The sequence below is a fragment of the Mustela putorius genome, unplaced genomic scaffold, assembly GCF_011764305.1.
Source record: "Mustela putorius furo isolate JIRA1106 unplaced genomic scaffold, ASM1176430v1.1 tig00000145_pilon_pilon_pilon, whole genome shotgun sequence".
NCBI classification, from domain to species: Eukaryota; Metazoa; Chordata; class Mammalia; order Carnivora; family Mustelidae; genus Mustela; species Mustela putorius.
Window position 1 is genome coordinate 33,803,489 of NW_025421294.1, and position 27,982 is coordinate 33,831,470.

A 27,982-nucleotide genomic window follows, 5' to 3' on the forward strand; every position below is an offset into this window, starting at 1 on the left:
TACTTGTGATCTCAGTCTGTCAAATAAATAAATAAAATCTTTAAAAAAAAAAAAAAAAGACTAAGGGGGAAATCAAAAGGGCAGAACTATCTTTATAATCATTAATTGGTAGTAAGGACCAAGGAGAAGTGAGGTGGAGTAGACCCTGAATTCCCGGCATGACAGAACCAGGATCAGAATTTTTATTCTGCTCCTAAATAAACAAAACACATTTACTTTGTAGGACTGTTTTTAAGAATTATATATAAGAGCCTAATAACAGAGTTTAGTACATGCTAAATTATGAAATAGTAACTATCTGTACTCTTTTTAGTCTTTCTGATTCTGTCTTACTTGATTAATAAACACCACTGGGATACTCTTTTTTAAATAAAAGAAATATCAACACAAGTTATTATTGGGAATATAAAAAAAAGTTATATGCAAAATTTTCTTTGGGTGACTATAATATTTGAGAGTCAGAAGGTAAATTAGAGACAGTATGTTTAGATTCAACTTACACCAGGTGACATGTATATAAAGAATAATAAAGTGAAAAGCAACTGGTAATTAACTTCAAGGGAATATTTACATTTAGCTACTTACAATGTATCAGGTAAACTGCATTATGATGTCCATTTTATAAAAGAGGAAACAAGTTCAGAGGTTAAACAATTTCTTAAGTAATACAAAAACTGATAGAGCCAATTATCTGAAGCGTAAGTTTCATGTGTTTATTAGTATGTAGTGCCCTTCCCGCAAACCCTGCTAACCTGAGTGTTGCCTCACATGGTGGTTGATCGGCAATCATAACAAGTAAGAGTGGAGTAAGGAGAGTTGTTTTTAAAACATATCTTATGGACAGTGTCCCACTAATTCGTGATCATTAACTATATTCATTCAGTTAGCTGACACTTTCAGGATTTCCCAGGACCAAAGTAGGTAACTTGCTGTACAGATTCACTATTGGCTTTTTATCACAACATGCTAAAATCATATCTACTTACATTCTGAGACCCCATTCCGATCTTACCTGGTGTTTTAACTAGCAATTCCTCAGACTCAAGGGCAGGCCGTGGAGAGACTTCCGGAGCCACAGGCACAGACAAGGTCAGCTGTGGCAACTCAGCATGTCCACCTCCAAGTTCTGACTGAGCCAAGGGCCCTTCCAAAAATGGAGCCTCCCTTTCAAGAACTGGAGGCTCTTCTTTGGTTGAAATCAAAGAATTCTCATCCACCTGCTTGTTCTGAGCACTAGATCGACATCGGGCTAAAAGGCTTTCCTCTTCACAGCGGGAACTTACCTGAAGGCAAAAAAATAAACGTAGAATCCATAGAACAAAGTTGCTATAATTTCAGTTTCAAAAAGAAATACAACACGGATGAATCTTGAAGATATCACTAAGTGAACTAAGTCATACACAAAAGGACAAATATTTTATGATTCTACATATATGAGGTTAACCTAGAATAATAAAATTCATAGAGACAAAAAAAATAGAATGGGGGAGCATGGGTGCCTTAGTTAGTTAAGCATCTGACTCTTGATTTTGGCTCAGGTTATGACTCTCTTTCCCTCTCCTTCAGGCCCTCCCCTCCATGCTCTTTCTCTCTCAAATAAATAAATATTAAAAAATAAAAATAAAAAGTTATCTCACCATATTTTATGTTCTATGGTTTTAATATTTTCTCATAATAATATTCCTAAATCATTACTCTCTAAAAGCAAAGGGAGGAAAAAATTTATACACACACATACTACACACAGTGCATAAAGTCATTTATACTTTCATGTATATTCTTAGTAGTGCCAAAAGCTGGAGGTAAAAAATGGAAAAAGCAAGATCCCAGGTTAAGGAAATTACTGTCCCATGCAGACAAAAAAGGATATTAAAGGCAAAACTGCAATATCCTAAAAGTACTGATGAAAAGACTGTTGAAAATGTTGGAACATACCTTGTGCACCTGTTCCTGCACCTTCTTTTGTTTTTTCTTAGGAGCAAATATCTGATCATATTCTTCTGTATACTCCAGAAGCCATTTGCTTGGCTTCCTAAGGCGTTTCTTCTCTGACCGCACAGCTAAAAGAGGAGAAACGAGTTTGTATTAACCAAAATGTTAGAGGAGAGTCCTTTGCTTTCATGAAACCATCCCTGAACTCTCAAAGGTACAGAGATGGGAAATTCTCGAAATCACTCTGCTTAAGATCCAAGACACTAAAAGTGATTTCCTATGGTTTATCATATGCAGAAGCTGAGAGGGGAGACTGAGAGCAACTTCTGTTGCTCTATACACATACACAGACCATCTGAAGTTAAGGGAAAGGTTTAAAAAAAAAAATAAAAAAGATTAAACTGAAACTAACTAGTGTCCCATAGTGACTGATAGAGCTAACATTAAAATATAGTCTAGGGGAGCCTGGGTGACTCAGTTGGTTAAGCACCTGCCTTGGGCCTAGTCATGATCCCAAGGTCCTGGGATTGAGCCCTGCATCAGGGGCCTTGCTCAGGGGGAGTCCGCTTCTCCCACTTGCTCTGCCTACCACCACCCCACGACCCCCCAACCCCCCCCCAGCCCCGCCTCATGTTCTCTCTCTCTCTAATAAATAAATAAAATTGGGCCACCTGGGCAGCTCCGTGGATTGAGCCTCTGCCTTTGGCTCAGGTCATGATCTCAGGGTCCCGGGATCAAGCCCCACATCTGGCTCTGCTCAGCAGGAAGCCTGCTTCCCCTCACCCCTCTGCCTGCCTCTCTGCCTACTTGTGATCTCTGTCAAATAAATAAAACCTTAATAAATAAATAAAATCTTTAATAAAGTCTAAATAAGGGAAATACATAAAATATACCATAAATTATTTTAATAACATCTCTCTAGATTATGTAGAATACTAGACAGAATTCAGATAGAGTATTTACCTAATCAGTACTACCGTGTGAATTTCAAAAGCACTTTACACACACGTCATATCATAGTTGTAATATGAGTTTTACATTAGAAAATTGAGGAATAGATCTTAAAAGAATAATTAAAAAATATAATTATATGTATACCATTACCTCAATGACATACAGAGTATGTGGCATGTATGCCAAAGGCAGAAAATAAGATAAAAATACAGAGTTCAGGGGCGCCTGGGTGGCTCAGACCTTAAGCATCTGCCTTTGGCTCAGGTCATGATCCCATGGTCTTGGGATTGAACCCTCCATCAGACTCTTTGCTCAGCGGGAAGCCTGCTTCTCCCTCTCCCACTCCCCCTGCTTGTGCTCCCTCTCTTCGTCAAATAAAAAAATACAATCTTAAAAAAAAAAATACAGAGTTCAGGGTATCTTTTGAGAAAAAAAGTTGTCATCTTTTATGGTCAAATTTCAAAGTATCATACCATTTTTCTTTGAGTTAATTGTAAAATAAATACCTATTATAATTTCCCAATAAAACTTTGTCCAGTTTAACATGCTATACTCATTTTATAAGGTCTTTGGGAGCAAATCCTAATGTATACAGAATGTAGGATATAGTCTCCTCAGGAGACAATAAGTACTTCATGAGACAATGACCTCAAAGGAAACTATTTCTGCCTCAGCTCAATGAGGAATACTAGTGTTCTTTCAAAGAAATGCGTAAGTTGTGAACAAAAGCAAATGGTCAAATCACAGGCACAGTAAACTTGGCAAAGGCTTTTACTATGGAAAAAAGCCACAGAACTTTGTTAGGATGAGATATGAAAAATAATTTTTTTCTAACCACTGTAATTTCATAGTAATAAATAGTAGTAATATATCACTTAGTTTAATTATTTAAATCTAATATAAAAGGAGCTGAAAACATATTCACCTAAAAACCTTGACATGGGTTTTTAAAGCAGCTTTATTCACAATTATCAAAACTTGAAAGCCACCAAGACACAGGAATTGATAAACTGTGGTATGTACAGACAACACTATAAAGATATGAGGTATAAAACCATGAAAAGACATGGAGAACACTTAAATGTATATTACCAGGTGAAAAAAGTCAATGTGAAAAGGATATATAAATACTGTATGATTACATATATACATTCCTGAAAAGGCAAAACTATGAAGACAATAAAAAGTAGTTAACGGGGGTAAAGAAGGAGGGCATGCACATGGAGGGGAAAAGGTCTGGATATGCAGAACACAGAGGATTTTTATGGCAGTGAAAATACTCTGTATGATACCATAACCATGAATACATGTCATTATATATTTGTCCAAAGCCAAAGAATATACAACACTAAGAATGAACCCTAAGGTAAACTGTGAACTTTGGGTGATTACAATGTGCCAATGTAGATGCATCAATTTTAACAAATGTACCACTCCAGCAGTGGACACTGGTAACAGGGAAGGTTGTGCATGTGTGTGGACAGGGTATACAGAAAAACTCTTGTTCCTTCTCCTCAATTTTGCTACACACCTAAAACTGCTCTAAAAAAAATAAAGTATTAATAAAAAAATAGAAAGTTAATGGTGGAGGCTGAAATAGTTATCAAAATTATATACCTACAGAGCTCCCAATATAATTACAGGGCTTGTTAAACACTTCAAACAATGCAATTTTCCTAACTGCTCAGTTTTAGACGATACACCTGTAAGTGATCCAAGCTGGTGAGTTTTTCCCAAGTAAGTATTTCAAAAGAAGTTAAAACCACCAGCCAAACAATGACTTAAAAAGTTCCCCTCAGGGGCGCCTGCAAGGCTCAGTGGGTTAAAGCCTCTACTTTCCACTCAGGTCATGATCCCAGGGTCCTGGGATCAAGCTCCACATCGGGCTCTCTGCTCAGCAAGGAGCCTGCTTTCCATCCTCTCTCTCTGCCTGCCTCTCTGCCTACTTGTAATCTCTGCCAAATAAATTAAAAAAAAAAAAATTTTTTTTTTTAATGTTCCCCTCAAATAATAATGTTTTAAAAAATCTCTCTTGGGGGTGCCTGGGTGGCTCAGCGGGTTAAGCCACTGCCTTCGGCTCAGGTCATGATCCCAGGGTCCTGGGATCGAGTCCCACATTGGGCTCCTTGCTCAGCAGGGAGCCTGCTTCTCTCTCTGCCTCTCCGTGCCATTTTGCCTGCTTGTACTCTCTCTCTCTCTCTGACAAATAAATAAATAAAATCTTAAAAAAAAAAAAAAAAACTCTCTTGGAGAAAAGAAATAAGCTAAAATACATTCTGAAATAAGTATATATGTATCTGTACCTGTGACAGTTAATGGTTAGCAATTTTATGCTCTGAGGCAAACAGATTATGCCTTTAATAAAGCCCTATTAGATATCATCTAAATTTTCAAACATCAATGACTTTTTTTTTTTAAAGAATTATATATTTACTTATTTTACAGAGAGAGAAATCACAAGTAGGCAGAGAGGCAGGCAGAAGAGAGACAGGGAAGCAGGCTCCCAGCTGAGAAGAGAGTCCAATGCAGGCATCTATCCCAGGACCCTGAGACCATGACCTGAGCTGTGGGCAGAGGCTTAACCCACTAAGCCACCCAGGTGCCCACCAATGACATTCTTTTTACATTTTTTTTTTTAGATTTTATTTATTTGACAGACAGAGATCACAAGTAGGCAGAGAGGCAGGCAGAGAGAGAGAGAGGAGGAAGGAGGCTCCCTGCTGTGCAGAGAGCCTGATGTAGGGCTTGATCCCTGGACCCTGGGATCACGACCTGAGCCAAAGGCAGAGGATTTAACCACTGAGCCACCCAGGTCCCCCCACCAATGACATTTTTAAACACAAATAAGACCAAAGAAATATATGGAATAACATGGGTTTACTGTGTGCATGCAAGTCACAGTTTAGCCATTTAACATTCATTAATTTCTAATCTTTACTTCAAGGTAAGTGACATCATCATTTTATAAAAAATGTAACTGAGAGGTGCCTGGCTGGCTCAGTCAGTACAGCATGCGACTCTTGATCTCAGGGTTCTAAGCTTGATCCCCACATTGGGTGTAGAATTACTTAAAAAAATGAATTTCTTAAAAAAAAAGTAACAGGCTTGAATAGGAAATGCCTTGCCTAAGCCCACTCAAGTTAGTCCATTACTTAAGTGGCAAGGCCATGATTCCAACCAAAAACTCTCCATGCTTCAAAACCACTGGGTTCTTTTAACTAAAACAGATCCCTATGCTATCACATCATCATATCCCTTATCCTACCCCACCCCACACAGCCACATCCATCACTACCTCCCCACATTAATTAGACCTCAGGCCCAGACAGGTTATGTTCTGTCTTCTCAGAAGGTTCCATGGGCTAATCTGTCCCCTCCATTTCCTCCTGAAGCTACTGTCCTCATTCTGTCTCTGGGTTTACTTCTCTCACCAAGTAAGTTCTCAGACTAAATTTTAGTCCTTTAGTTCTTTACTTCCTTAAGATCCACAAGAAAATCAACGAAGAGCAAAAAAGACTGAAAATCAATGTAAAAACTGTATCTGACATACTACTAGGTTCCTACACAAGTACATACATTGCAGGCAACCCTCTTGGGTCCCTTCCCTCCCTCCTTGGGAGCTGCTGCTCACCAAAAAAAAGAAAAGAAAAAAAGAAACAAAACAAACAAAAAAACCCCACAAAAATACATGCATTTCTCCTCACCAACATTGTATCAAACAATCCTTTAAAGGTTTAAGGTTTGGCAAACTACCAGTGGGACTATTTTAGTAAATAAAATTTTACTGAAATACAACCATGCTCATTTATTTACCAATGGCTTATGTCTGCTTTTGTGTCACAAAGAGTTAAGAGTTAACAGAAGACAGTATGGCTTACAAAGCTTAAAATACTATTTGTCCTTTTAAGAAAAAGATGACCAATTCCCCCTCTTAAATAGGGTAACACAGTGTAAATGAAAACACCCTGGTCACAACTGAATGACTTAAAACCCAAAGTCTCCAGCTATTCCTGAGTTTCCGTTTTCCTGCCCTCTTCAACTACACCTACTCCTGAAACTCCCTACTCCCACCTATGTTCTCACCTAAACTAGAATGCTCATCCACTAAAACTACTTTTCAGTTGAAAGAACCCAGAGAACTCACCATATCCAATTACTCTATAAATGGCCAAAAGGAAGTGGCTTGCCAAATTAACATAAACAGAGTATCAAGAATGAAAGGGGAACGTGACCTTTTGGATACTAAAGGGAAATATTAAAAGGTGGAAAATAACAAAAGCTAATGAAGAGATGAATAAATCATGCAAACCTCAATACATGGCACAGAGCAAGAGCCAAAATATGACCATGTTTAAATTTCTTGGCAAATACACATCAACTCCTAGCACAGAGCCAAGACCTACTGTAAAGAATAGATATGAATTACTCATATAGGAAACTTTAGCAGTATCTTTTTAGACTGCAGAGTGTGTACATAAACCAGTTAAAATAATAAAATATCCAAAAAGTTAAATCAACCCCAGCTGTTCCCCAACTGAAGAACAGGTACATAAAGTATGGTATTCTGTTCCCTGAATACTATCCAGCAATAAAAAACAAAATATTGATATATGCCAGAATATGGATAAATCACAAAACCAGAAACATTGTGCTAAATGAAAAGAGCAAGACATAAAACGTCATATGCTGTATGATTCCATTAATATGACATGTCCAGAAAAGGCTAATGGGAGTGGGGATAGTGGTGGATTAGTGGTTGCTGGGCTGGGAGTACAAACAGACCAACTATAAATGGGACAGAAGAATCTTTTTTTTTAAAGATTTTATTTATTTATTTGACAGACAGAGATCACAAGTAGGCAGAGAGGCAGGCAGAGAGAGAGAGAGAGAAAGAGGGAAGCAGGCTTCCTGCGGAGCAGAGAGCCCGATGTGGGGCTCGATCCCAGGACCCTGAGATCATGACCCGAGCCGAAGGCAGCAGCCCAAACCACTGAGTCACCCAGGCGCCCCGGGACAGAAGAATCTTACTGGATAGAAGAAATGTTCTAAAACTCATTTATGGGGATGGTTGTACAACTCAACAAATTCACTAAAAATCACCTCCTTATGCACTTAAAATGTATGAAACTTGGGACGCCTCGGTGGCTCAGTCGGTTAAGCCACAGCCTTCAGCTCATGATATCATGGTCCTGGGATCAAGTCCCAGGTCAAGCTCCTTGCTCAGCAGGGAGCCTGCTTCTCTCTCTGCCTCTGCCTGCCACTCTGCCTGCTTGTGCTCTCTCTGTGACAAATAAATAAATAAAATCTTTCAAAAAATAAATAAAATTTATGAACCGTATGGTATATAAAGTCGACTATATAAGTATACTGAATAAAGTTTATTTTTTTTAAAGTTAAGTCTTTTCTTTTTTTTTTTTTTTTTTTAAGATTTTGTTTATTTATTTGACAGAGATCACAAGGAGGCAGAGAGGCAGGCAGATTGAGAGAGGAAGAAGCAGGCTCCCTGCTAAGCAGAGAGCCCGATGTCGAGGCTCGATCCCAGGACACTGGGAGAGAGGAGGAAGCAGGCTCCCTGCTAAGCAGAGAGCCTGTTGACGGGGCTCGATCCCAGGACACTGGGATCATGACCGGAGCCGAAGGCAGAGGCTTTAACCCACTGAGCCACACACGCGCCCCAAAAGTTAAGTCTTTTTAAGACTAACTAGAAAACTTTCTTTTTCTCCTCAAAATGGTGAATTTTCCTAAAGGACTACAGTACTAACATCAATATCACTCCTCACTACACATTATCAGCTCTTGTCATACCTCTACTTTCCTAAGTCTGAAATCTCAGAAGCAAAATGTTAAAGGAAGGGGGTAAAAAAAGCAAAAATCCAAACATCTCTTCATAGTAATAGTTAAGTTACTGAGTCCAACCTCTTCTGAAAACAAATAAAATGCTGTATAAAAATTTTTTTATGTTTTATTTATTTATTTGACAGTGAGAGAGGGAACCAAAGCAGGGGTAGTGGGAGAGGGAGAAGCAGGCTTCCCGCTGAGCAGGGAGCCTGACGTGGGACTGGATCCCAGCAACCTGGGATCATGACCTGAGCCAAAGGCAGAAGCTTAACAACCTAGCCACCCAAAAGCCCCTGTATAAAGTGTTTAAAAAATTTGTCAGCAAAGCACTGACAAGACTGTTTAGAACTACAAACCAAACACAAAGGAATAGCGCAGAGAAATAAATACAGCACTGAAATGGATTTTGTCCTGAAGGCTTTTTTGTGATCCTACTGAAGTGTAAGGGGTAGAAGTTTAAAAGAGAATTAACGAGCGCCCTGAGGAATAAACTAGTGCCCCGAAGGACTCTTTTCCTCAGAGTCACAATGAAGCAAAAGTACACCATTGTCCAAACCTCCAGAAGACCACAAGGAGAGGTTCTTTGGCACAAAGCAGAAGGGGAGCAAAAAGTCCTTGAGAAGCTGTGACTGGTCCTCCTGAGAATTTGCAGCTCCCATAAGAAAATCAATCAATGTGGGACACCTGGGTGGCTCACTGGATTAAAGCCTCTGCGTCGGCTCAGGTCATGGTCCCAGGGTCCTGGGACGGAGTCCCACATGGGGCTCTCTGCTCAGCAGGGAGCCTGCTTCCCTTCCTCTCTCTCTGCCTGCCTCTCTGCCTACTTGTGATCTCTGTCAAATGAATAAATAAAAAATCTAAAAAAAAATAAAATAAAATAAAAAAGAAAAAGAAAATCAAGCAATCTAATTAATACATAATGTTAACAGAATAAAGGGAGTAAAAAGGAATCATTACCTCAACAGACACAGAAAAATCGTTTAACAAACAGTATATAAGGGAACGTTCTCAACCTGAAAGGCCATCTTTCAAAGTGATAGCTAATATCACAGTTAATGGTAAAAGACTAGATGCTTTCTCCCTAAGACCAGGAGCAAGACAAGAATGCCTGTTCACTCCACTTATGCTTAACACTGCACTGGAGGCTTTAGCTAGGAATTTGGCAAGAAAAAATACAAATAAAAGACATCCAGATTAGAAAGGATGAAGTAAAACTATCTTTATTAAATAAATAAAATCTTTAAAAAAAAAAAAAAGGGGGGGGCGCCTGGGTGGCTCGGTGGGTTAAGCCGCTGCCTTCGGCTCAGGTCATGATCTCAGGGTCCTGGGATCGAGCCCCGCATCGGGCTCTCTGCTCAGCAGGGAGCCTGCTTCCCCCCCCTCCTCTCTCTCTGCCTGCCTCTCCACCTACTTGTGATTTCTCTCTGTCAAATAAATAAATAAAATCTTTAAAAAAAAAAAAACTATCTTTATTAGTTGATGACATGATCATGTACGAAAAAAATCCTAAGGAATTCACAAGAAAACAATCAACTAAAAAAATGGGTTCAGCAAGGTTGCAACATGCAAAATCAATACACAAATATCAACTATATTTCTGTATAGTTGCAATGAGCAACCTAAGAATGAAATTAAGGAAATGATTTCATATATAACAGGATCAAAATGAATAAAATTTTTTTAAAAACAGTAAAATACTTAGGAATAAACTGAATAAAAGCAGCATAAGATTTATACACAGAAAACTACAAAACATCATTGAAATAAATGAAACACAATTAATGAAAGCCATTCCTTGTGCACAGTTTAGAATAAACTTAATATTGTTAACTATGGCAACACTGCCCAAAACTGACATACAGATCCAGTACAACCCTCATCAAAATCCCAGCTGGAAATTTTGCAGCAATTAACACATTGTTCCTAAAATTAAAATGGAAATGCAAAAAATCCAGAAAAGCCAAACAATCTTGGAAACAAAGTTGAAGGACTCAATACTTTCCAATTTCAAATTATAATAATTACTGTACAAACAGTGTAATTAAGACTTTGTGGCACTGACATAAAGACAAGACATATATATACATACGAAAAGAAAGGAGTTGAAGGCTGAAATGAATCATCACATTTATGGTCAAATGATTTTCAGCTAAGATACCAAGACCATTCAATGGAAAAATAATACACTTTTTAACACAAATGGTGCTGAGAAAACTGGAATAGACAATGGTTACTCAGACATGACACCAAAAGCACAAGCAACCAAGGAAAACACAAACTAGACTTCATCCAAATTAAAACCACTTACGCTTCAAAATATGTAATCAAAAATGTAAATGATAAACCCATTAAATGGAAGAAAATATTTACAATTCATATCCAATAATACTTAGATCCACACGAAGTAAAGAATTCTTAGAATTAAATAATAAAAAGACAAACAGTCCAATCAAAAAATAGGCAAAGGCTCTAGACAGATGCTTCTGCAAAAGATTTAAGTAAGACTGCTAAATACATGAAGAGATGCTTAATATTAACAGCCAGCAGGGAAATGCAAATCAAAGCACAATCATGAAATACCTCATGACACTACTAGGACAGATATTTAAAATAGGTATGAGTAAAGAGGTAGAGAAACTGGAACCCTTATATATTGCAAACAGGAATGTAAAATGTCAAAAGAGCTTTGGCAAAACATTCTGACAGTTCTTCAAAAGCTTTACATACTTAATTACAAAATGACCCAGCAATTCAGCTTCTAAATATATAAACAGTAGAAATGAAAATATAGCCATACAAACCATGGCACACAAATGTTCAAATAATACTATTATTCATAAAGGCCAAAATATGGAAACAACCCAAATATCAGTTGATGAAATAATAAAAAATGGTTTGTTCATACAATGGAGTATTATTTGGCATTAAAGAGACATGAAACAGGGTTGGCCTGGGTGGCATAGTCGGTTAAGTGTCCCAACTCTTAGTTGTGGCTCAGGTTGTAATTTCAGGGTTGTGGAATGGAGCCCTGTGCCAGGCTCTGCACTCTGCCCAAGTCTCCTTGGATTTTCTCTCTCCCTCTGCCCCTCTTGCTTCTGCACATATGTGCTCTATCTCTAAAAATAAATAAATAAATCTTAAAAGAAAAGGGAAAAAAAGGACATGAGGAAAGAGTAGTAACAGTAAGATGGCAGAACTGGAGCCCCTACAGGAGTACTCTAGAAACCAGTCAGGAGGCTGCAGACAAGTTCAAAAGAAAAGAACTATAGTATCAAAACGGGTTAAAAAAGAGCCAGTTCACTTTATCTGAGACTGCCCTCCCAATGCAGGCAAAGCTCTCCTCATGGTTGGGGGAAGTGAGGGAGGTGGGGGTGGGGGAGCTTGTGTCCAACACACCAGCTTTTCAAAGGGCTGCCCAAGAGACCAGACTGTTTAACAGGACTGGGACCACTAACAGAACCCACATAGTTTGGATTCATGAGGGCTGCTGAAGACAAGGCAGAGAATGGGCAGCATGCTGAGGAACCAGATGGCTTGCCATGAGGTAGTCAAAGGCCAGCACAGTTTGATGAGATCAGGAGAAGGTACTAAATTTATACTCAAGGTTAAAGACTGGAGCCAGCATTTGGCAATCTGGATTCCTGAAGAATTGCCCAAGGGGCTAGTTAGCATCTGTCTTGCCTGCTTTTGAGAGCAAATGGGGAACCAGTACTCTTTGAATACCTGGGAGCCACTAAGAGGGAAAAGTTGCAGGGACACAAGTAAACCTTCAGTACTGCAGAAAAACACTAGAGGGAGCAAGATTACAAGCCCCCAAAAAAGAAACAGAACTCCCTAATTAGGAAATTACACATACAAGCCCAGAGAAGCCCACAATTCAGAGGTCTCCAGAATATCCAATTGAGGTGATTGGTGAAATGTCCAGAGACAATCCCTAAAGACTAAAAGTGGTTCTTATTCAAATGCATAAAACTCGGGCGGGAGCGGGATGGATCACCAAGTACACAAAGAAACAGGGAAACATGGCCCTAATCAAAGGGTCCAAACAAATCTCCAGAAGTGCCTGGGTGCCTTAGGTGGTTAAGCATGCAACTGTGTATTTCGGCCCAGGTCACCATCTCAGGGTTGTGAGATCAAGCTCCTATGCCCAGCATGGAGCCTACTTAATAATCTATCTCTCTCTCTCTCCTTTCCCTCAGCACCCCAACCCAGCTCTCTCTTTAAAAACAAACAGGGACGTCTGGGTGGCTCAGTGGGTTAAAGCCTCTGCCTTTGGCTCAGGTCGTGATCCCAGGTTCCTGGGATGGGCCCCCCGCCCCCCGCATCGGGCTCTCTGCTCAGCAGGGAGCCCCCCCCCCCAGCCTCTCTGCCTACTTGTGATCTCTGTCAAATAAATAAATAAAATCTTTAAATAAATAAATAAATAACCAAAAACCATCCACACAGTTTGGAAGATAACAAATATAAGCATATGTGCATACAACATCAGAGCACCCAGATATATGAAGCAAACACTGACAGAATTGACAGGAGTTTGAAACAGTCAAACAGTAATAGTGGGAGTATAATACCTGGCTTTCAATAATGGCTATAATAACTAGATAATCAATAAAAAATTAGAAAATCTGAACATCACTATTTATCAAATGAATCTAACAGACATAAACAGAACACTGACTCCACCTTATAGCAGCAAATACACAGTTTTCTTAAGCACACATGAACTGTTTTCCAGGATAAATCATGACAAACCACAAATCAAGTCTTAGAAATATAAGAAAACTGAAATCAGACCATATATCTTTTCTAATCACAATGGGCTGGAACTCTAGCAGTAAAAAACTGGAAAATCCACAAATGTATGAAAATCAACATACTCCTGAACAACCAATGTGTCAGAAAAGTCCCATGAAAAAAATCAGAAAATATCTTGAGACAAATATGAAAATCCTATATACCTCAACTTATGATATCCAGTAAAGGAAGTACTAAGAAAGAAGTTTACAGCAGGAAGCATCTACATTAAAAAAAAGATTTCAGGGCACCTGGGCAGCTTAGTCATTTAAGCATCTACCTTGAGCTCAGGTCATGAGTCTGGGATTGAAGCCCACATGAGGTTCCCTCCTCAGCACAGTTTGCTTCTCTCTCTCCTCTCACCCCTGCTTGTGTTCTCGCTTATAAAAAAAATCTCAAATCAATAACCTTATTTTTATACTTCAAGGAATAAGAATAAACCAAACCCAGAGTTAGCAGAAAGGAAATAATAAATATTAGAGCAGAAGTAAACAGAAAATTAAAAATATCAAGACTAAGCACTGATTTTTTTAATGATCAATAAAAATGGAAAGTCCTTAGCTACATTAACTAAGGAAAAAAATAACTAAAACCAGAAATTAAAGTCATTTCGACTGATACCACAGAAGCAAAAGAATTATAAAATACTACTATGAACAACTGCATGCAACAAACTGAATGACCTAGAAATTTCTAAAAACATGCCATCTACCAAGACTGAATCATGAAGAAATACAAAATCTGAATTAGTAAGGAGATTAAATCAATCATCAAAAGCCTCTGAAACAAAAAAAGACCAGGATGAGATAGCTTCACTGGAGAAATCTACCAAGCATTTAAAAATTAATTAATGTCAAACCTTTTCAAACGCTTCCAAAAAACTGAGGACAGAACATTTCCAAACTCATTTTATGATGTGAGCATTGCTCTCATACCAACGACAGAAAATATACTTTAAAAAAAAGGTAAACCAATATTCCTTATGAACACTGCTGCAAAAATTCTCAACAAATATTAGCAAACTGAATTCAATACACCATGACCAAGTGGGATTCACCCCAGGAATGGAAAGATGATTTAACATATAAAAAAGTTAATGTAATACAAATGTTACCAAAATGAAGAAAATCACATGACTATCTCAAGTGATGCAGACAAGGCTTGGCAAAATTCAACTTTTTTTTTTTTTAAAGATTTATTTATTTTGTAGAAAGGGAGAGCAAGAGAGCACATATGCACATGATTGGGGAGGGAAGGGGCAAAAGGAGAGAATCTAAGCAGACTCCCGGCTGTGCACAAAGCCCAATGACAGTGCTCCATCTCACAACCCATGAGATCATAACCTCAGCCAAAACAAGAGTTGGACACTTAACCCACTGAACCACTCAGGTGTTCCTCAACACTTTTTTTTAAAGTAAGGTCTAGGCCCAACATGCGGCTTGAACTCATGACCTTGAGATAAAAAAATCACGTGTTCTACGAACTGAGACAGCCGGGCACTTTCTACCAATATCCCAACAGCATTTTTTGCAGAAACAGGGGAAAAAAAAATCCTAAAATTCACATGGAATCTTAATGAACACTAAATAGCCAAAAATAATCTTGGCAAAGAACAAATACATCCTTTCTTCAAAATATATTATAAAGCTACATTTCAATATGATATTGCCATAATGAGAGACGTATAGGTCAATGGAACAAATGGAGAACGCAAAAATAAACCCTAAGTGTATGATCAAATTATCTTTGACCAATATGCTAAGACTACACAATAGGGAAAGGATGGTCTCATCAATAAATGGTGCTCGGAAAAGTAGATATCCATATGCAAAAAAGAAAGATGGATCCTTATCTTACACCATATACAAAAACTAACTCAAAATGGGTCAAAGACCTAAATCTAAGATCTGAAACTATAGCACTCCAAAAAAAGCAAGGGAAAAAAACTGATTCATGACTGGAATGAAAGCAATGATTTATTTGATAACAAGTAAAAGCACAGATCACAAAAGCAAAAATAGACAAACTGGACTGCATCAAACTTAAAACTTTCTGCACAGCAAAGTAAACAATTAACATAGTGAAAAGAAATCAACCTACAAAATGAAAGAAAATATCCGCAAACCATTTACCAAATAAGGGGGAAAAAGAAAGAAAAAAGGAGGGAACGTAGGAAGGGAGGGAAGGAAGGAGGGAGGGAGAAAGCCTACAACTCAGTAAAACAAGCTGATTCAAAAATGTTCAAAGCACCTGGAGAGACTTTTTTTTTTTTAATTAAGATTTTTTTTTTTTTAATTTGAGAGAGATCACAAGGAGGCAGAGAGAGAGGGGGAAGCAGGCTCCCAAGGGAGCAGAGAGCCCGATGTGGGGCTTGATGTCAGGACCCCAGGATCATGACCCGAGCCGAAGGCAGAGGCTTAACCCACTGAGCCACCGAGGCACCCCAATTTCTTCAAAGAAGATACACAAATGGCCAACAAGCATATGAAAAGATCCTCAACATCACTAATCATTGGGGAAATGAAAATCAAAACCACAATGAGCTATCTATCATCTTACACCTGTTAGGATGGCCACTATTTAAAAATAAATAAATAAATAACAAGTGCTGGTGAGGATGTGAAGAAATTTAAACACTAAAAGTGCACTGTTAGTAGGATTATAAAATGTGCAGCCACTATGGAAAACAGTATGGAGTTTCCTCAAAATACTAAAAACAGAATTATATGATCACTTCCAATTCTGGCATACATCTAAAAGAATTGAAAATGTGATCCCAAAGAGAGATTTTCACACCCATATTCAGTACAGTTTTATTCACAATAGCCAAGATAGAAGCAACTTAAATGTCCAATCCTAAATGTCTGCTGACAGATGAATAGAAAAAAAAATATGGTTTACACATACAATGAACTATTATTCAGCTTCAAGAAAAACAGAAATCGTGCCATATGCTAAAACATGAATGAACCCTGAAGACATTATGCTAAATAAAATAATTCAATCTCAAAAAGACAAATAGTACATGATTCCACTTAGATGAGATATATAAAGTAATCCAACTTATAAAAACAGAAAGAGAATGGTGGTTGCCAGGGGATGGGGGAAAAGTAAAAAACTGTTGTTCAATTCAGTATGGTTTCAGACTTGGAGGATGAAAAAGCTCTAAAGATCTACTCTTCAATAATGTGCATACAGTAATACTGTACAGTTTAAACTTGTTCAGAAGGTAAATTTATGTATTTTTTACCATTATAAAAATAAAGAACTGCTACATGCTAACTTAAAGAACCAAAGACCAAAGTACTACATATTGTATGATTCTATTAACATGAAATGTATAGAACAGGAAAACCTACAGATTGGGAAGAAATGAGGGAGGTTAATAAAGGGTACTATGCTTCTTTCCTGGGTGATGCAAATACCCCAAAATTGATTATGTTGATGACTGTAGAAGTCTGTGAATATAATAAAAATCACTGAGGTATAAACTTTAAAATGATAGATATTTCATGTATTGATTTGTATCTCAATAAAGCTGTTAAAAAAAATCTTCTACAGTAGGCAACTTCGAGAGTCTTATGTTTAAGGATAGCTTTACCCTCAACAACTATACTGTAGGGGCACCTAGGTGACTCAAATGGTTGGGCATCTGCTTTGGCTCAGGTCAGGATCCCAGGTCAAGGTCCTGGGATTGAGCCCTATGTCAGGCTCCCAGCTTAGCAAGGAGTCTGCTTCTCCCTCTCCATCAACCTCTCCCCCTGTATGTGCTCTCTCTGTCTCTCTCTCTCTCTCTAATGAATAAATAAAATCTTAAAAAAAGAAAAACTATAATGTATAATATAAAGACTTCAGCTGTTTTTCTTCTGCTGCTAAGGTAAGATACCCTGGTATTTCAGTTTTTTGTTGTTCTCAAGCCTGGTTACAGAAGGGAAGTTAAGACCTCTAAAGCTTTCAAATAAGTACTACAGAATACTTTCTTTTTCCCCAAAGCAAATGTCCCTTTGTCTACATAATCAATGGACCTTCCTTAAATTGTGTAAAGGAAGCCTAACATTCAATAAAATCTATTCACTTTCTGTAAACTAATAACTATACATAAATTTCAGGCTCAGAGCCTCTCAATTACCTACAATGCCAGAATGAGTTCCAAAAAGTTCACAGATTTAAAAAGGTCAGGGTAGGAGCACCTGGATGGGTCAATAGGTTAAGCATCTGCTTTCAGCTCAGGTCATGATCCCAGGGTTCTGGTACTGAGCCCCCATTGGGCTCTCTGCTCAGTGGGGAGTCTGCTTCTCCCTCTCCCTCTGCCCCCTACCCTTGTACTCTCTCTCTCATTCTACCTCAAATAAAATTTTATAAAAGAGGGAGAGCTTATGGTAAAACATAATTTCTGAAATTATATGGAAACCTGGACCTCAAGATTCAGATCCTACATATAAAGCTCTTCCTTCAAGGGATAGCACTTTCCTCCCAATTTACACTTGGCCCTTCCATCAAAACAGATCAACTTCAGATGAGTAACATTATCACCACTTCTCTAATCCTTATCATTGTCTCAGGAGTCCTTACCTGGTTCAGGGAGCTCAGGCTGGGGTGTCAAACTGGGAATTCCCGGCTCTTTTTCCGTCTCTTCAATGCTGGCACTGGATTTATCACAAACATTCAACCGTGGTCCAACTGCATCTAAGCAGCTGGCATGATTTGGATCTGCCAGCGTATCCTCCAGTATGTTTGCTGACGTAGGAGGTCTATTCTCTGGGAACTCATCCCCCTTCTTTACGGGATCAGCAGGAAGCAAAACCGCAAAGGCACCCTCAGAGTTTTCCTTCTCCCTAAATCTGTTAGTACGCTTACGAGGTTTAGTGCGCCTTTGGTTTAAACGCTGCCACCGCTTTTTAGGCACCGCTTGATTTACACCATTGGGTTCATCATTCTCACTGTTCATTTCAGTATCCACCTCTGGGCCTTTTCTGTTTTCAAAAGAGGAGACTTTATCAGGAATTTTATCAGGGTCAGACTGCTTGACTTTGTTATCAAAATGAACACTAGAAAAATGGGCACTGTCTTCACTTGTTAAATGGCCCATTAACTGAAGGGGTTCCTCTTTACCAGGGTCCTCTAGCCCACCTCTTGAGGAACCATTCTCTGCAACCCCACTTGCTCTGTCTCCCTGCAGTGCAGCATCAAGAGTTACAGCTGGAAGTCGGTTGAGTTTTCTTTTGCGCTCGGTCTTTAAGGCTTTACGGTTCAATGTGTTCTTTCCCATCTGGGCTGAAAAACTATCTCGCAGTTTAGATGATGGTTTTGACCGCCCACAGTTGCGCCTAGTAACACAGTTTGAGCGACTTTTACCAGAAGCAGGGACATCTCTTCTGTCAGACACTAAGCCCGGTACAGATACAGACAACTCTCCAGACACTGTAGGGTCACCCCCACTAGGGCTAGGACGGACTGGGTTCTGAATGCCATCTCCATTTTTTTCTGAACTGTGAGTGGAGCTTCCTGAAACCAAGACCTTAGATGCACCTACAGGACTACTCGTAGAACAGTCTCCAAGACCAGGACTCCGATAAGAGACCAAGTTCTGAGCAGTCATTAACCGCTGCTCCTTAGTCTTACTATCATGCATATCTTTTAACATCATTAACAATGTACTGAATTTGTAATCTGGTTCAATAGGTATATGATTCTGACTAGAGGCAGGAGAAAAAAGTAATGGTTTTGATGGCTTTGATGTTCCAGAATCACTCACATCTTCACTTAAGGATCTATAAGAGAGTTCCTTCAACTCTGACAGAACATGTTTCACCACTGCTGTTTCTATGTCATTTGAATCCCTGGTTTTTTCATGCATGTTGCTCAGTAGTTTTAGCCCATCCACTTTCCCACTTTTGGAAATGCTGGCCAAAGGAGAGCCTTTGGTATCAGAAGAGCAGCATTTCAAACTGCAGTCCTCATTTGTAACTGGAGGTTCCACTACAACTGGATTTTCTTTATGTTTGCACTTTATACTTCGGATCTTGGGCTGTTTGCTTTTAGAATGTAAAAGAGCTTGATTTGTAGCCCCAGCTTTTATTAGTGAGTTCTCACTGGAAACGCTTGATGGTGTGTTGAATTTTGGATAGAAACCATCGTTTCTAAAATCTGATTGGGGTTTGCGGACAACAGTAGATACTTTAAGATCAGAGAGATTAACCTGAGATGTCTCAGTTCCAGGCTCTGCTGTCTTAGTACAATCCATTAAGTGGTCTGTATGTGAGTTAGTAATGGGGGACTTTTGCTTTGCTTTTACCTTAGTGTTTGTGGCAGGATACCTAGTATACTTTACCTTTTCATGTTTCTGCACAGATAACATACTCTCTGTTCTATCAAAAGCATCTGTAATTTCAAGGACACTGTTATCAGACTCTGAACTGTGATCTATGGGGTCCAGATCACTGCTTCCATCATCAGAAGTGGTACAAATACTAATAGAATCACTTCGCTTTTCTTCATCACCTGCTCCAATATAACAGAGCTGCACTTTTGAACTACACACCAAACCTCGTTGGAGTTTCTTCTTCTCCCCAGAACGTTTAGAGATCAAGGCACCCTCAGACAAACCCAGTAAAGAGTCACAAGTTGAAGTCTCAAATTCTTTCTTTGCCGTGTTTTTCGCACAAGAAGAAAACAGGAAACCTCCTGGGGCAGTGCTGGACCCTGTGAGGCTATTTGCTATCCTGGAAAGTTCATTAGAGGCCTGCTTATCAGATACATCCCCAGAAATAAAGTTTAGGCCGAGGTTCTCTGGAATCTTTCCCCTTCGTTCTTCCTTATGTGCTTCAAATTGCATGTGGCCCTTTTTCATACTAGTCCTTTTTGGATTATCAGAACTCTTCCTGGCTCGAGACTTAGCACAAGGCTTTTCCTTCTCATCTGCAGAATGTTCAGAGTCAAAAGCCAGAGATTTCAAGCAGCCATTAAGTAACAGGTCATGTTCTGATTCAGGATCATTTGCACAGTCCTCAAATGGCATATCCTCCTCACTGTCCAACTTGATTGAACTGGTGACACATCTTCGGTTCTTCGACCCTTTGGGAACATCGTACTGTTCAGCAAGACCAACACTGGCTTCCCATTTACTCAAAATTTTCTGAGGAACCTTAAATATAAAGGAGAAAAAGATTATCACTTATCAAAAAAAATACAAAAAGGAATAGAGAGATTATGAGCAAAGACCTCTCAAGAAACTCTTCCAAGCCTTCTAACTTCTTCAACAATACTTTTATGGTACTAGCTAGGTGTTTTAGTACCCACTGTTAACCCAAAGCCTAAACAATGGAGGATTCTTCAAATCTACTTCTACCACCAAGATCTATCATTAGAGGAAAGATTATTCCTCTGCTCTCCCTCCTTTATAAGGACCAAAGAGTAGACCATAACTAGGACTGCATTACTAATAAACATTACATTACTAAATCAAGGAATAATAAGACCCTTCCCATTTAGCCCTCCACACTTTACAACAGGACTTATTTACTTCCTGACTTACTAAGGCCAAGCACTTGCTCAGCTGTGTAAGAGAAAGCAAAAGGCTAAAGAAGATAAACATGGAAAAATGAGGACAGGAGAAAAGAGGTCAGATCTACCCTAGAAGACCCTAAACTAGAAACTCTCATTATCCCTAGGCCCCTTTATTTCTGGTGCTGTATCTGATTATTCAATACATGTTACATAAAATCTGGATTATAACCAAGCAGTCTCCTGGGCTGAGTCATGTCCAGAGACACCAAAACACCCTGGGTATTACATACGTGCCTTTGTTGATTCCTCACAGATGGAGACACTGATGCTCTGTGAAATGTTTTTTCAAACTCTTATTTTCCTCCCTGGCTTCATACAACAGTTATTAGTCAAGGTTCTAACTATTAGCTAACTATATTTTAATACTTATAAAAGGGATGTTCCACTGAGCATGAAAAAATTCAGGTCACTGGAAAGGTAGCCTCCTCTTATAAAGCAATGAGCTGATTATCTAATCTATTTTATACACACTCATTAATTCTCATAACTGTGACAAGAGTAAAACAACTTTCCAGAATCTGAAAGCCCTACTGAACTCCTTTGAAAAGGGGCTTGGTTAAGCTACATAACTAAAGGCTTGACACAAAAGCTTGTAGTACCTCCCTACCACCAACCACCCAAAGTATTAGAACTGATGCAGTTAGCCTCCTTCATTGTAAAAATAGCATATACTAGTTATTTCAGGACATCAAATTTATCACATATTAAATATTTATAATTATTTCTAATTCTCCCAACAGTTCTGGAGGGTACATATTATTATACTAGTTTTAGAGATGAAGACACTAATCCTCAGAGAAGTCAACTAAGAAACATTAGGGACTACCTAATGACTCTAACTTATCCTAATAATGATTATTAAACATTTATACACAGAGAAGCATGAAACACTAATCGAATAGGAAATATTTCACCTTCTAGAACTGACTACAAAGGAATATTAAAAGAAATAAAACAAAATTTGACTCACCCAACTTTAACACAAATTATCAAACAAATGGAAGAAAAACACAATATTCTTTATTAAAACGTAACTGGGCATGAAACCCCAATATTAAGCATGAATCACCCATACAAAAACTAGAAAACCACCATTTGCAACAACTTGGATAAAGCTAGAGAGTAACAGTGCTAAGATAAATCGGTCAGTCGATCAGTCAAAGACCAATCCCGTATGATTTTACTCATACATGTAAGTTAAGAAACAAAAGAGCAGGGGTGCCTGGGCAGCTCAGGTCATGGTCCCAGGGTCCTGGGATCAAGCCCTGCATCGGACTCCCTGCTCAGCAGAAAATCTGCTTCTCCTTCTCCCTCTGCCTACTGCTCTGCCTCCTTGTACTCTCTACCTCTGTGTCAAACAAATTAAAAAAAAAAAAAAAGAGCAAAGGGAATAAAAGAAAGAGAAAGACAAAGAAACAAACTCTTGAAATTACAGAGAACAAACTGATGGTTACCAGAAGGAAGATGGGGGAAATAGGATGAAGATTAAGGAGCGCATTTGTCTGTGAATAAAAACAAAAAGCCAAGACAACAAACAAAAATGTTTATCTTTCTCATTTTCTAGAGAAATATTTAATCCATAGAGTGAGAAAGAGAATATTTCATTTCAATGATCATTTTCTTCTTACAAGAAGTAAGACGAAAAAAGACTGGTCATGTCATTTTATACTGTCACATCTAAGTGACAAGGCAAAAGTTATCTGAAATCATTTCTCAAAAAATTGAGAATTGTAAATATATGGAAGGCTGGTCCTATTTCATCCCAGGAAAAATACTGCTTTCATCAATTTTCTCACAAATACCCTACTATCAAAAGAAGTAACTTACATTTGAAAAATATAAGACTTCTTCCTTGACTCTTCCCTGTCCACCCCAAAGAAGATAATTAGAGAGGCTTTGTTTTTTTTACCTTGTGCCTATATCCTTTTTCTTTTTGCTTCCCTCTTCTCCTAAGAACAGGTAGCTCTTCAAACTGATGTCTGCCTTCGAACATGACGATTGCTTTTCCAGCCACCCAGGCTCTCTCTGAAGGGTCCCCAAAAGCCTCCACGTAGTACTGTCGATAGGGCCTCCGGTTTGAAACTAGACAAAAATAAGAACCAGTGTCATTACTTTAAAAAGATGACTGTTCATCTTCAAGAGAACAGCCGTATCACTACTACCAAAGAAATCTCTACTTAAAAAAAAGAAGAACAAAAGATCACACAGTGGAAATTTTAAATATTCAATTTATGTGGCAAGAAAATGCGTTAAGAGGGGTGCCTGGGTGGCTCAGTCATTAAGCATCTGCCTTCAGCTCAGGTTATGATCCCAGAGTCCCAGGATCAAGCCCTGCATCAGGCTCCCTACTAAGCGGGAAGCCTGCTTCTTCCTCTCCCAATCCCCCTGCTTCTGGTCCCTCTCTTACTGTCTCTCTCTCTCTCTCTCTCTCTCTCTGTGTGTCAAATAAATAAATAAATAAATAAAATCTTTTAAAAAGCAAAGAAAGAAAACATGTAAAAGTTTAATAAAAAGGGACACCTGGGTGGCTCAGTCAGTTATGTGGCTGCCTTCGGCCCAGGTCATGATCCCAGGGTCCTAGGATCAAGTCCCACTTAATAAATAAAATTACAACCTGGCTGAATTTCGATTTTTAGACCATTTCAAAAACAAGATCTATGAAAAAACTGAACTCCTTAATCTCGACCTATTAAATCCTTCCATAGAAACCACCTATAAAGGGGGATTAAAATTGGTAAGATATGTATGTATCTATATAAAATTTCAAAAGGTTAATTTGAGAAATACATAGTTCTCCCATAAATCCATAAATAAGCAAATTCAATCAACACAGCGTGAACCCTTATGATGTATCAGCACTATAAATAGACAAAAAAGAAACCTACTGCCTGGTGCCAAGAGACATACAAATAGATTAAAGTAAAAGTATTGCAATAATATAAACATTCACTTTTTTTTTTTAAGATTTGTTTATTTATGAGAGAGAGAGCATGCATGCAGAGCAGAATGAAGGAAGGGGCAGAGGAAGAGGGAGAGAGAATTTTTTAAGCAGACTCCATGTCTGAGCATGGAGCCCAATATGGGGCTCGAACACACGACCTGAGCCAAAACCAAGAATAGGCTGCTTAAACAAACATTCACTCTTTAAAAATAACATTAAAAAATGAAGATCAGTGGGGAACCTGGACGGCTCAGTCATTTAAGTGGCCAATTCTTGATTGCAGCTCAGGTCATGATCTCAAATCCTGGGATGGAGCCCCTCCGTGCTCAGTGGGAAGTCTACTTCAAGATTCCCTCCCCTCACCCCTCCCTTCACCCACGTGCATGGTCTCCAGTTCTCTCAAATAAATAAATGAATAAATCTTAAAACAAAACAAAACAGTGGAGATCACTAACTGGAGGACAAATGCAACACCCAAGCAGAATTTTTTTTTTTTAAAGATTCTATTTATTTATCTGACAGACAGAGATCACAAGCAGGCAGAGAGGCAGGCAGAGATAGAGGAGGAAGCAGGTTCTCTGCGGAACAGAGAGCCAGATGCGGGGCTTGATCCTAGGACCCCGGGATCATGGATGGGATCATGAGCTGAGCCGAAGGCAGAGGCTTTAACCCACTGAGCCACCCAGGTGCCCCACCCAAGCAGAATTTTTAAAGGTAAATAAATAGTTTGTTAAGGAGAGAATTCCAGTATAAAGACCCAGAACCTTCACAGGCATGAATGAATAAACAAATAGCTGGGAACTAAAAGTAGTTCAGAACACTGAATTATAAAAACGTAGCAGGTAATAAGCAGTGGCTAGACCTGAAAGAGCTTGATGCCAGGTTAAGACAATGACCACTGTATGAGCTCTTGTCGTTAAGAAGTCTCATTTAAACTATGGAGCCACAGGCTCAGTTTTGGGTTTTAGAAAGATAAATCTTCTTGACCTTGGAATAACACATTCAAGAGGAAACAGAGAGAAGACTCAGTAGACAAGAGATCACCAAAATAGTGCACATGCAAGATGACTAGAACTTAAAGCAGTAACACTGGGAATCAAAAAAAACAAAATCTGAAATGTGTTTTTTAGAGACCAAACAAAAGGACCTAACATGTAATAAAAAATCAGAAGGGCTCCTGACTGATTCAGGTAGAAGAGCATGCACTCTTGATCTTGGCTGGGGTCGTGAGTTCAAGGCTCATAGTGGGTATAAAGATTACTTAAATAAAAATAAAACTTAAAACGAGAAGAAAAAAAAAAAGATCAGAATAGATATTTGAACACCGGTGTTCATACCATTATTATTCAAAACAGCTAAAACATGGAAATAACCCAAATGTCCACTGAAGGATGAACAAAATGTGGTATATACATACAACAGAGTATTACTGAGACTGAAAATGTATGAAATACTGAAACATGGATGAACTTTAAAGACATTATGCTAAGTGAAATAAGCCAGAAATAATAAACAAATATTGTATAATTCTACTTATATGATGTACATAGAATAGTCAAATTCATAGAGAAATAAGTGGAACAGTACTGACCAGGGGCTAATTTTTATCAAATGGGTATGGATTTATACACTGAAAAGTGTAAAAATATGAAAAGGTTCTGGATATGTATAGTGGTAATAATTGCACAACAATGCGAATGTACTTAATACCACTAAACTGTACTCTTAAAAATGGTTAAAATGAGGACACCTGGGTGGCAACTCTTGTTTTGGCTGAAGTCATGATCTCAGGATTCTGAGATTGAGCCCCATGTCAGGCTCCAAACTCAGTGCAGAGTTTGCCTGCGGCTCTCTACCTCTACCTCTGCCCCCCAACCCAATAATATTTTTTAATGGTTAAAATGGTAAATTTGTGGGGTGCCTGGGTAGCTCAGTTGGTCAAGCATCCAGCTCTTGATATCGGCTCAGGTCATGATCTCAGAATTGCGGAATCTAGCCCCAGGTTGGGCTCTATGCTCAGCATTGAGTCTGCTTGTCCCTCTCCCTCTGCTCCTCCTCTCACCACCACCCACTCTCTCAAATAAATAAATAAATAAATAAATAATTTTTAAGGTAAATAAAAAATAAAATGGAAAACCTGTTGCATATATTTTAGCACAATAGAAAAGAGGTCAAATTAACAAGTATTGGTGAGGACGCAGAGAAATCAGAACCCTCACTTACGCTAGTGGAAATGTGAGCTGGTGTAGCAGCTTTTCTAAGCAGTCCGGCAGTACCTCAAAAAGCTAGAGAGAGTTAACATGTGAGCCTTGAGCAATTCCACCCCTGGGTATATATGCAAAAGATTTGAAAACATTATGTCCACACTAAAACTTATAAACAAATACCACAGCAGCACTATTCTCAACAGCCATAAGGTAGAAATAGTCCAAATGTTCACCGACTGATGAATACATAAATAAATGTGGTCTATCCATACAATGGAATACATTTACCATGAAACAGAATGAAATACTCATACATATATAAACTTCAAAAGCATTATGCTAAGTGAAAGAAGCAGTCACAAAGGACCACATTAGTATATGATTCCATTTATATGAAATGTCCAGAATGTGCATATCTATAGAGATAGAAAATGTATTACTTGTTACTTAGGGCAAAGAGGTGTAAAGGGAAAGAAGACTGGGGAGCGGGCAGATAAATGGTATAAGGCTTTTTAGGGGCATGATGAAAATGTCCTAAAATTGACTACTGGTGGTAATTACTCAACTCTGAATATACCAAAAACCACTCACTGAATTGTATACTTTAAAGGGGTGAATTTTAAGTTCTGTAAATTATATCTCAAAAAAGTTCTATAGAAAATAAAGGATCTAATGGTATAAGGGCACAAAGAAGGAAGAAAGGGTGACTCCTAAGAATTAGGGGTATATGACTAGGTGGCAGAGATCTATTCACCAAGGCGGGAAATAAAGAAGAAAGTACTGGTCTGAGGAGGAAAATAATTAGGTCAGTTTTAAATAAGCTAAACTCAAGTGCATAAAGGACATCCAAGTGAAAGCTTCAAGTACACAGCTGGGCTTGCAGATGTGAACCCTGAGGAAACACTAGTATTGTGTATATAAATTAAGTTTACGGATATCAGTTAAATTCAGAGTTAATAAGACTGCTATTCAAAAAGAATAGAAAATAGAGGCTCCTGGCTGGCTCAGTCGAAAGAGCATGTAACTTCTGATCAGGGATTGTGACTTTGAGCACCATGGTGGGTATAGATTACTAAAAATAAATAAATAAATAAATAAATAAACTTGAGAGAGAGAAAGAGGGAAGTAAAAATAAAAATAAATAAAACTAAAAATAAAGAACTATCCACATGAATGGCAAAGTAGAAGAGGATCCAGCAAAGGAAAATAAAAAGAACTTTTTTAAAAATAGTGGTTATTTTAAGAAGAGAACACAGAAGTTAAGGATGAGAGAGAAATATTAGGAGGAAAGGGAGGGTTTCCCTGCACCAAATGCCCATAAAATTAAAAACTAATACATACTGATTACCAGGTAACTAATGGCCCTGCGTACAGCAAGGTTAGTAGAATAAAAGGAGAGAATGGGTGACTTCAGTGCTTTCAGAAGCTGAGTAGCACACCCAGAAATGGAGAAAGTCCGTGGATCCTGCAAACATGGTTATGAATGGAAGGTGACAGCTGCCACAGGCAGCGTCACTGGTAGAGCTTTTTAAACAATAGGTTTATTCAAATATTAGTTCTCTTCAAAGAGCCACAGTAATTCTCTGCTCTAGTAAACCAAGTTAAGAATCTTTTAAAAAACTATTATTAAATAATGTTAAAGTAGAAAACTTTAAAGAATGAGACTAATACTCAAGTTTAGTTTTGTTCCCCTCTGAAACCCCATTAAAAAAAAAAAAAAAAAAACAGTAAAAGCAGTTTTAAAAAAAAT

The 27,982-nt window shown here is 38.4% G+C and overlaps 1 protein-coding gene across 8 annotated transcripts in view; it reads right to left on the bottom strand.

The window, feature by feature from the left end:
• NSD1 (nuclear receptor binding SET domain protein 1) overlaps positions 1 to 27,982 on the bottom strand; it is a 146,768-nt gene that overhangs the window by 48,695 nt on the left and 70,091 nt on the right. For all 8 annotated transcript variants that reach the window (XM_045075568.1, XM_004737496.3, XM_045075566.1 and 5 more), the window contains 4 exons: positions 22,994 to 23,166; positions 18,091 to 20,662; positions 1,936 to 2,060; positions 1,013 to 1,283 (listed from right to left, as the gene is read on the bottom strand). In XM_045075568.1, the coding sequence (XP_044931503.1) occupies positions 1,013 to 1,283; positions 1,936 to 2,060; positions 18,091 to 20,662; positions 22,994 to 23,166 (3,141 nt within the window). The remainder of the gene's footprint in view (positions 1 to 1,012; positions 1,284 to 1,935; positions 2,061 to 18,090; positions 20,663 to 22,993; positions 23,167 to 27,982) is intronic.